Source organism: Vicia villosa, linkage group LG4 (genome assembly GCF_029867415.1).
Source record: "Vicia villosa cultivar HV-30 ecotype Madison, WI linkage group LG4, Vvil1.0, whole genome shotgun sequence".
Lineage (NCBI taxonomy): Eukaryota > Viridiplantae > Streptophyta > Magnoliopsida > Fabales > Fabaceae > Vicia > Vicia villosa.
The window spans coordinates 143,754,823-143,766,005 of NC_081183.1; the positions used below are offsets into that span (position 1 = coordinate 143,754,823).

Genomic DNA, 11,183 nt, shown 5'->3' on the forward strand with positions numbered 1-11,183 from the left:
ACATTTAAATATAGATATTTTAAAATTAATATATTATTTATAATAATTTAAATAAATAAGTATATATATATATATATATATATATATATATATATATATACTTATAATATTTTATTTGTTTATTTATTAAATTTTAAATTGGTCCTTTGAGCTATTAAATAATTTTTTTTATAGAAAATATAAATTTTATTCCAAAAAGTGTTTAGTACAGACCGATCCATTAGGATCTAAGTGATAAATTCATCTAAAACAATAGCTACCCAATTAACTCTCGCATGTTACTCTATATATAACATTGTTGTATCAACATGGATTCCAAATTTTCTATGTAAACTACTTTTCATCACTATGATAAAAATAATATTGTCCTTAATGTTGGGTTTCATGCTCTTTTGAGAGAAAACTATTTTATTTCTTGCCTTCCAAATGGTGTTTCATGCTCTTTTTGAGAGAAAACTATATTATTTCTTGCCTTCTAAATGGTGTAAATAGTTCAACAATAGTAATTTTCAAAATTTGTTTCCTCCAACCTTTCCTTTGTGCTTCAAAAGTCAGCCAGATTTTCTCTTCTTTTAGTTTTGTGGGAGTTTCATTAAATTCATGTTAGTAGGGATGTTCAAAACCGAACAGATCCAATAGAAAACTGCTAATTGAATCAAACCAAATCCAAAAATCACATTTGGTTCAGATTTGTTTGAGCCATATTTTAATAAAACTGCAAGTCGAATTAAACTAAACCAAATTGTATTATGTTAATATATTTGATTATATTTGATATATTTTTAGAAATAGCTCTGACCCCTAAAATAAATGAGAGACTTTCTAATATTGAATATGATTATTAGACGGACTCGAAAATTAAATGGTATGTTTTTAAATCTTGTTCATTCCTTTCTTTTCATTTGTTTTCAAGTATTAACCTATTCGATTATGATATTTAAATAACTCTAATGGATGATACTTGGATATCATGATTTTAATGGAAGAATTTGATGTTGTTATGACAAAGTTTTCTAGTAGTATGAGGTACTTTTTTGTTGTTTTGGGAGAAACTGTTGTGTTTTTAAGATCTAGTATATGATTGAAGCGTTTATCGGTTGTCTCATGTGACGGGTGACCTAGTTTTTATCCATGTGATGTGTACTTTGTAATACACATTGTTATTTTGTTATTTGAGCTCTTTTGTTATTTGATGTTGAAATTGTGTTGTAACTTGTACTCATTGACACTGTTATTTATTATTTGGTAATGTATGAATGATTAAACACAAAATTATGTTGTCCTTTATACGTGTATGTTTGACTTGAAAATTTATTTTGTAAAAAGTTGAACCAACTTAACCAAACTGAAACACACATTTTTCTTGGAGTTCGAATGACTTTTATCGTCAAAACCGCTCAAACTGCATCGTGAACACCCCTACAAGCCAGCACATAATGTCTCTCCAAATCATCCTTGTAGTGTGGCACTCAAATAACATATGATCCATTGTCTCTTGCTCATGGCAGAAGTTACTTCTTCCATCAGTATTCACTCCAAATCTTGCAACCCTATCTTTTGTGGGAAGTTGATTCATTAAATTCATTCAAAGCACAAACAACTTGAGGTATAGCATATATAATTACTCAAGAAGATTTTCTTCCAATTCACATGCTCGTTCTCTCCATGCGATTCCTTATACATGGTTAATATTTTGTATTTATGGTGTTGCTTAACTTTAATCAAGTATCTGCTCTACATCACAAAGCCTCTGCACTTCATTACTCTTTTAATCATCCAAGCTAAATTTTAAGGTTTATTCTATTTCATAATGTCTCTTCATTTTATATAGTATTCATTCTACCATTTCACCTATAGTTTATCAGTTTTTGCCTACAGATTCTACAATAATGTAATCATTATAGCTTTATTCCATTTTGTCTATGTTGTGATATTCACTCTTTCGGTTGTTATGGATTCACAAACCTTCTCCCAAGCCACAGGGCTTTCCTGCTACCTATATTTTCTCCACTCCAAAGAAAGTTTCTACAAATTGCTTCCACTTGCTTGATTACTTTCTTTGGCATGGGTAACACATGTATCCAGTAGGCAATCACATCAAACAACACGTTTCTAATCAATTAACACCTACCTGCAAAAATCAATAGTTTGGCAGTCCAATGTCTTATTTTACTCACTATTTTGTCAATTAGGGGTTGGCACTGACATATGTTGAGTTTTCTGCTAGATAGTGGCACTCTCAAATATTTAAAAGGAAGTTTTCCTCCAACAAAGTCAGTGGCACTCATGGGCGGAGCCACTTAGAGGTGACATGGTTCAACTGTACCCCTTGGTTTTCTCAAAATACACCTAATAAAGTCAATATTGTTCCTTCCTTTTACGATTGTTTAGCGCCGCGAACTAATCGGGGTAAAGGAATCTCAGGATCGTCCAAAGAGGCAAAAGGAGAGTATGAAGATATTTCGACCTGTTCTTGTCTCTTGGGTAATTCGATGACGGATTCAGAAGTGATTCGCTGTAATAGAAGGATTGTGATGAAAGATTCATATGTGGGAAGAAAATTATGGGGCTCTATATCTCTGTTAGGGGTCACAAGCAGAGCAGATGATAGTAATTGTGTTAAGGAAATTGAGAGAATGGAGGCTAGAGATAAAGACAGAAAGAAGAATCAGAAGGTGGTCAAAAAGTCGTTGCCATGAATTTGTTATCTTTCAACATCAGAGGAGGAGGCAGCTCTGTGAAGAGGAAAAGGGTGAGTTTTTTGATTAAATCGGGGAAGATAGACATTTGCTTCTTGCAAGAAACGAAGATGACCTCTTTTGATAATGATATGGATCATTCATTTTGGGGAAGCAAAGACGTGGAGTGGTCTGCATCTCACTCTATTGGCGCATCTGGAGGTATGGTCATTCTTTGGAAGAAAGATTCTATTTTTGTCAATTACAGTTTTATAGGTAGAGGTTTTATTGGCATTAATTTTCTGTGGAAAGGAGATATATATAACCTGGTTAATGTGTACGCTCCGTCTAATGCGGTGGAGAGGAGGGTTTTGTGGAGTAGTTTAGTCGATAGGAGAAACAAATCGGGAGCGGGGGAATGGTTTGTAGCAGGGGATTTTAATGAGGTTAGCAGCAGGGAAGAAAGGAAGGGAGTAAGAGATAATTATAGTGGGAGAAACATGGAAGATTTTATGAGGTTCATCGACGACATGGAGTTGATTGATTTGCCGTGTGTTGGAAAAAAATTCACATGGTTCAAAGGTGATGGCACAGTGATGAGCCGCATTGACAGATTTTTAGTTTCAAGCAAAATTATAGATGAATGGAAAGTCATTGATCAAAGAGTTGGTGCTAGGGACATTTCTGACCATTGTCACATTTGGCTTAACGTAGGCAACATTGACTGGGGGCCAAAACCGTTCAGATTCAATAACGCTTGGTTTCATCATGATGGTTTCTTACCGTTTTTAGAAGAGGAATGGAATAAGCTTAAATTTGAAGGGAGAGGGGATTTTATTCTATATGAGAAGTTAAAAGGGCTGAAAGCTAGTATTAGAACTTGGAATAGACAAGTTTTTGGATGGATTGATTTGCAAGTCTCGGAAAAAGTGGATAACCTAAACGCACTGGATAGTCTTCTGGCAGAACATCACGGAGAAGACATAAAGAGTATGGTGGACGATAGGCATAATGCGAGCAAGGATATATGGAATTCGTTGAAGATGAAGGAAAGTATGCTGAGGTTGAAATCCAGACAGTTATGGCTCAAGGAAGGTGATAAAAATTCTTCTTACTTTCATAATTCCTTGAAAGAAAGGAGAAGGAGGAATGCAATCACGGTTGTCACAGATCAAAACGGTAGTGTGGATGGTGTGGCAGATGTTAAAAGAGTTGTTAAAGATCATTTTGAAGATTTTTATAAGGAGAAGAACCGGTCGAGGCCTACTCCGGTAGGGTTGGATTTTAGGAAGCTGCGCGAGGAAGACAGGACATGGATTGAACGACCTTTTTCAGAAGAAGAAATTAAAGTGGCTGTTTGGGATTGCAATGGTAACAAAAGTGCTGGACCAGATGGTTTCTCGTTAGAATTTTTTAAGAAATGCTAGAGGTTTATAAAGACGGATGTCATAAGGTTTGTGGAGGATTTCTATGATGATGCTAAACTAACCAAAGCTTGCACCTCATCTTTTTTAGCTTTAATCCCGAAGATTAATAACCCGCAATCGCTCGGCGAATACAGGCCAATCTTCCTGGTTGGAAGCTGTAGCGGGGAAAATCTGATATCGAAGCCATGGGATTGACTCGAATCAATATTCCGTTTTGAAATCGCCACCGCGCTTTATTTTTTCAAAGGAAAAGGGAAAAGAACGTAAAACCCAAAGTTTTGTTTTTAAAACACGAAAGAGAACTCAGGTTCGGGTGTTGATTATATGAGGGGAAGGTTTAAAGCACCCCTCATATCCGTGGTACTCCACGGGAACCTTTTTGAAAATCTGTGTGTGTGTGCTAAAAAGGGTTTGTTTTATTTTTAAAAATAAGCTCGGCAAAGCGTTAAGCTTTGGGCCTACATACCTCCTCGGTGCAATGGAGAAGTCAGAGCTAATGTAGTTCCGCTTTTGGGAAAAACGTTTTAAAACGAATAAACACTTTGTTGTCGTTAGAGAGAAATACTCAGCCATTGATCTTGAGCATGAGAACAAACAAGTTCTTTGCATCGCAAATGAAAGAAGGGCGCCAACTCGGATAAAATCAACGAGTATGCCACTAGCTCTCTCACGCGGAAAAGATCTCGTTATTATCAATCAATTTCAAAATCGTGGGGTATAACCACTCGTTTCGACAATTAACGGTGTCTAAACTTTTGAAGAAAAGCCACTAAGGGCGAAAGATATTTTTAAGAAAAAGGTTTTGAAAAGGTTTGCAAACATAAGAATGTTTTGGAAAAAGAGAGAAGATTTTGAAAATTTAAGAATGGGAGGAGATGAAGAGGCTATCCTATTGCGCAAAATAAAAGCTAAGGAAAGAAACGATCTGACCGAAATAAGAAGCCAACACTTGACATTAAGAGTCAATGTAGTTTTCCCATCCTTTGGATTTATCAATACCAATACATTAACACTTGGGGATTCAGATGAACTTATTGTCTTAGCACCACTTTTCATTAAGCACATTAAGATTCTGACGAAAATCGGGCAGAGTAACGGCTGTTTTCGGGTAAAATCCTTATATCAATGCCTTGGAATTAACCATCAAGGGCTTTCAAGGAAGTACCTGCACCCATAAACATACAACAAAACAATGCCAGACAGACAGAACAATCACAGGGTAGTAATAGAATGAGTCCAGAGGTACTAGGTCCATAAGTCCGAATCTCCAAAATGCTAGGGATAGTAACCGATAGTCCAAAGAGAGCCTTATGTATTTTTTAGATTTTTCGATTGCTTATTAGTGTTTTAGCCAAAAAAGGTAAAGTATGGTCCAAGTGGACAAAAGAAAAATAACGGAAGCATAAACATATGTCCAAGTGGACAAAGAAAAAAAACGGCGGAAAGTAAATATGATGAAATGATAAAATAAAGCGATAAAGCTAGAAATATAAAGAGCGGTATAGTAAAGGTGCGGAAATTAAAGTTAGTTGTTAAATGTTAAAGATAACCATCTTGAAACTTGTCAAGTATGTTATCAAAGTTAGTAGGAGATCGATGGTGAGTGAATGATGTACTCGGATTTAAATTCAATGGGGTTTATCAGAAGCTTGATAAAATTATAGCGACTACACGATAAAACCTCCACAAGTCTTAAATCAACCGCATACAATTCTCTTCCATATTTGATCTTTTTTATTCGGGACACGAAATATTGCGTTATGTTAAGCAGATCGCCAAGTGATTTATGTAGAAATCACCCTACAACGAGGCCGGTCAAAACTTTATGTGCTAATGCATGCGAGAAGAACGATATGTAGATCGTTTTCCGAAAGCAATACCGCACGAAAAGAAAAATGGTGAGTGATCTAGTCTTCACCAAGAATCCATAAGAATTCTCAAGGCATTAAGACTTTCATCGACCAAAATAAAAAGAAATAAAAGATGGAACCACATTAAATACTCCTTTCATCCATAATTTCAATCACTTAATATTGCGGATTTGGATTCTCATCCTATCGACGCCCTAAGTCCATTGAAATTAGAGAGAAATTAGGCCTCTAACTTGTGATTCAAAGCAAATATCAAAATAATGGAGTAGAAGATGAGTTAGAACCAAAAACAAGTCAAAAACCACAAAAATCAGCATTCTGCCCAGTGTAAATCGATTTGCACAGAGTGTAAATCGATTTGCATAACTCTGTTTTCAAAATCTGCGCAGTTTTCAGTTGTGTAAATCGATTTGCACCAGATGTAAATCGATTTGCACAACACAGTTTTCAAAAAAAAACAGCAAATAAAGAGAAGAAAACTTGTTTAAACATAAAACCAAACACCTTGTGATCTTGGATCAATTTGTGCACGAAAATGTATCAAGTAAGCAAGCAAATCTCATCAATATAGCACCAAAGGTGCATCAAGCATCAACAAAAAAGGATCATATCTTGGATCATGAAAAGGATCTAGAATTTTACCAAATCTTCACAAACTTTGAATCTTCTTCAAGAACACACAACCACAAGCCTTGATCTCTCACAATTGATGAAGAAACTAGTGTTTATGTTGAGGTTTAGCTCTAAATTAGTGAGGTTCAAGATGTGACTCACTAATTTGTGTGGAAGAGAAAGAGCTTTGAGTGATGGGTTTGGAAGAGGTGAGGAGAGAATTTGCAATAAGTTTCTTGGCTATCAAAGCTTGAAAAATGAAGAGGGGAGTGCCTCAATTTATAGCACTTAGGCTTGGGAAATTTTGTGGCTTGGAGTTAGGATTGGAAAATAGAATTAGGCTTGGAAAAGTGATTTGGAGCCAAAAATGAAATCCAATGGTCTTGATGCAATCACATGAGGGTACATGATTAGATGATGTAGGAAATCAAATGTAAGAACCAAGTCATGCTTCCCATGCTTGCAAATGATGTCAACACCTCAAAAAGCTGAAATTTGCCTTCATTTTTCCAAATTCGTGCTGGTGCAATCGATTTGCACATTATGCAAATCTATTTACATGGCTGAAAAAGGCAAAATCTGGAGCAAAAACAGTTATGCAAATCGATTGCTGTCTTATGCAAATCGATTTGCACTGATGGCAGAAGCAAATCTGGTGCAGAAACAGTTGTGTAAATCGATTTACACCTTATGCAAATCGATTTGCACAGTGAAAATGTTGAAAAATGCTCCTTTGATGGGTATTTTGACTTGGTACCTACAAAACACAAACATACAAGAGCACAAGGCAATATTTTTGGTATTTTGGTTAGTAAAGGAATATATACAAACTAAAACATGGGTGCTCGATGATTCCTTTGCAGATGAATTGAGCACAGCATTGCAAGTAGAGATCTAGGTTAAAACTTCTTGATTGATGATTGGTATGCAAATGATGCGTGATCTTAGGGTCAAAAATTGGGGTATGACAGAAGCTTATATAAAATTTTATCCAAGCTTCTAGCTGCAAGACTCAAAGGTGTGATAGGAAGTTTGGTTTCTAGCTGTCAGACAGCTTTTGTTCCAGGTAGATGTATTTCTGATGGAGTGTTATTGATTAATGAGGTGCTGGACCTGGAAAATAGGGAGAAACGGAGTTGTTTGGCTTTGAAGGTGGACTTCGAAAAGGCATACGGCAGTGTTAATTGGGAATTTTTGAGGACTATGTTGAATCAGTTTGGTTTTGGGAAGCGATGGGTTAGTTCGATGGAATGCTGTATATTCAATAGCCATTTCTCTATTCTCATCAACGGAAGTACGACAAAAGACTTTAAGGTGGAAAGAGGTTTACGTCAAGGAGACCCTATTTCTCCTTTCTTATTTGTTTTGGTGACGGAAGCTTTATCGAGGTTAATGAAGAGGGCTGTTTCGTTGGGACAGTACAGAAGTTTTAATGTTTATGAAGAGTTAGATGTTAATCTCGTGCAGTTTGCGGATGATACTATTCTGGTGGCGGAGGGAGTTAGCGACAATATTTGGTGGATGAAATCGATTCTTAGAGGGTTCGAGATGATGTCGGGTCTAAGGATTAATTTTCATAAGAGCAAAATATACGGAGTCCACGTAGGAGATTGGATAATGGAAGCGGCATCCAATTTTTTAGCTTGCGATATTGACTATCTACCTTTCAAATATCTAGGTATTAAAATAGGTGATAGCCCAAGAAAGCTGAATATGTGGAAGGACCTCATTAAGCACTTGAAAGTAAAGCTGTCAGTTTGGAAAAATAGGTCCCTCAACACGGCTGGTCGTGCTGTCCTGATCAATTTCCCATATATACGTTGTCATTCTACAAAGCGTCGACCAAGGTGATCAAAGAGATTCGTAGCATCCAAAGCAACTTTCTGTGGCAAGGGCGTGTGGACAACAAAACTGTTCATTGGATCAATTGGAATGTGGTGTGTTTACCGAAGGATAAGGGAGGACTAGGAATCAAAGATGTGAAGTATATGAATATGGCCTTACTCAATAAATGGAAATGGAGGATCCTTAACGAGAACGAGCCGGTGCGGAGCAGTCTGTTAGCATTTAGATATGGCAATCCGAGACTGAAAATAATGGTGGGGAACAATTCTGTGCTGAGCAATAAGGATTCAATATGGTGGCGAGACTTAATTCTTTGTGATCAAAGTGTTGCCTTACCCAATCGTTTTGCAGGTTCTATATTGAGCAAGGTGGCAAACGGACGAGTAACGTCGTTCTGGTTTTCTAAGTGGCTGTCTAATCAGTCTCTGTAGGAAGCGTATCTGGAGGTTTTTGCCATTGCTCTTAATAAATTTTGCAGTGTCGAAGAAGCGGGCCAGTGGCAGGGATCTGATTGGATGTGGAATTTAGATGGTATTGTGGAGAGTGGTACCACAGATGTGCAGAATCTGTGCACGGAAATGATGGAGATGCTGGACGAGTTTGTTTTGGACAGGGATGCAGTGGACAGGTTCGTATGGATGAAGAATGGGGAAGGCATTTTTTCTGTTCGTTCTTGCTATGACTCGATGGCAACGCCGAATGTGACATCAATTATTCCGGAAGACGTTTTAGAGGCTCTAAGTCATTTGTGGAAATCTGAAACTCCAACCAAAATTCAACATTTCGGATGAAGGCTCATTCACGATCGGCTACCTACAAAAGATAATCTTTTTAAAAGGGGAATTCTTTTGGATGTGGAGCAAAACAGGTGCATATTTTGTTCGGAGGACGAAACAGCGGCACATCTGTTTATTTCTTGCTCCTTTGCTGACAACATTTGGAGGAAAATTTATAGTTGGATTGGTGGCCTTGGGGAGATGAATGTAGAGGAGTTTAAAGCATTCTTCTTCTGCAAGAGAGTGTTGAACAAGGTGAAGAGAAGAGTTTTGTCTACTATATGGTTGGTGGCGGCTTGGAATATATGGCTAATGAGAAACAATGTTATTTTCAACGAAATAGCACCGAGTTTTGACGAATGTATGACAGCCATTGTTTATAGTTCTTGGACATGGCTTTCTTCCTGTTGCAAAATAGCTGACTGTTGTAATTTTTTTATTTAGAGTACCCACCCTCTCCGTTGTTTTGAGAGTTAAGGTTGTTCCCGAGTTTGTTTTGTGGGACGGAGCTCCCTTTTAGCTCCCTTTAATAGATCTCTTGCCTATTAAAAAAAAACCTATATTAGTATCTTATGAATCCCCTCAATGTTTTAGCTTTGCACCTCTAATTCAATAATTTTTCAATTATGCACTTTTGCATTTTTCTTCTGACCAATCTTTGCTTTTGATAGAACTAATAGTAGTACTTCATATTTTTATAGTATTAATTAACTTTGTCTCTGATTAATAGGGATAAGAATCTAATGTATATGACACCAAATTTTGATAAAAAATAATTTTTGACTTTTTTTAATTGCCTTCACTTTTATGTTATTAATATTTTTATTAATTAATTCTTGCTATAGTTATGATTACTAAAACTTAAAATACTCAAAAATGACAATAGAAAGACAAACACTATTTAACTACAGTAAAAATTAACTTTTTATTGTAAGTGTCATACATATAGTAAATAATCACTAATTTAGAGTTGGAGTTATATAATTTTGTTGCAAGTGTAATATATATAGTACATATAAATAGATTATAATTTTATATATTAATAATGTATTATTAATTCCTCTATTTTTCATATGTTTTTTAATACAAAATATTGATTTTTAAGTATCCAACTTACACAAATCTATCTCAATTAACATATATCACTTGAATCATCCCATTACTAAATAATATTCTAAAATAATTGTGAACCAAATTTAAAGTTTAAGCCTAAAATCATTTGAAATACAAAGATCTAATGCAATAATATTAAAAAGAATTAGTTAACATAATTAAGTCATCTGCAAAACAAATGTTAGTGATATGTAGTCTTGCACATTTAGGATGATAATTAAAGTTATGATTCATGTGCAAATTCTTCAATACTCTATGCAAATTAGTTTTTTATGTTTGTCTAATAATATTTTTGGTGTGTTTTGGTCCATGCTGCAAACTTTAGAGGATTAAAATGATTTGTTTGTAACACAATAATTGACGATGAGATGTATTTGATCTAAATTTTATGTAGAATATAGGTTGAATTTATTAAAATTTCATTTTTATCTATATTAAATATTTTTAATTGAATAAAGATTATATTAAAGTATTTATATTAATTAGCTTTAAATTAATTAAATTTTAATTATAACATTAATCATCATTTAAGTTTTTTTATATAATAGTGAATGGAGAATATAGTAAGGTGGCTTAAAATTTTAAAATATATCAGACAATTTTTTTCTAAAATTTTATTAAGAAAAGAAAATCATTTGCGTATTATATAAAATGTTTTTCATGTTGGATGAATTAGATTTAAAAAAATCGTAGTCATTAAAGATGTTAATATGAAATCGATCTTAAAGTAATATAATAAGTTGTGCTCTTTAAAATGTTGATTTTGGAATATTTAAATAAAATCCACAGTTATGTTTGAATTGATTGAACATAAAGAAGTGGAGCCAAATGAAATATAATGGAATGAAATGAAGCATAGTG

At 34.8% G+C, this 11,183-nt stretch overlaps 1 protein-coding gene across 1 annotated transcript; it reads left to right on the plus strand.

Moving 5' to 3' along the window:
* The first annotated feature begins 2,809 nt into the window (after positions 1-2,809).
* LOC131597999 (uncharacterized) lies at positions 2,810-9,224 on the plus strand. The gene is made up of 4 exons (XM_058870653.1): positions 2,810-4,073; positions 7,655-8,331; positions 8,541-8,830; positions 8,912-9,224. Exons 1-4 carry the CDS (start codon positions 2,810-2,812, stop codon positions 9,222-9,224), a joined length of 2,544 nt encoding a protein of 847 aa, XP_058726636.1.
* Positions 9,225-11,183: the final 1,959 nt, after the last annotated feature.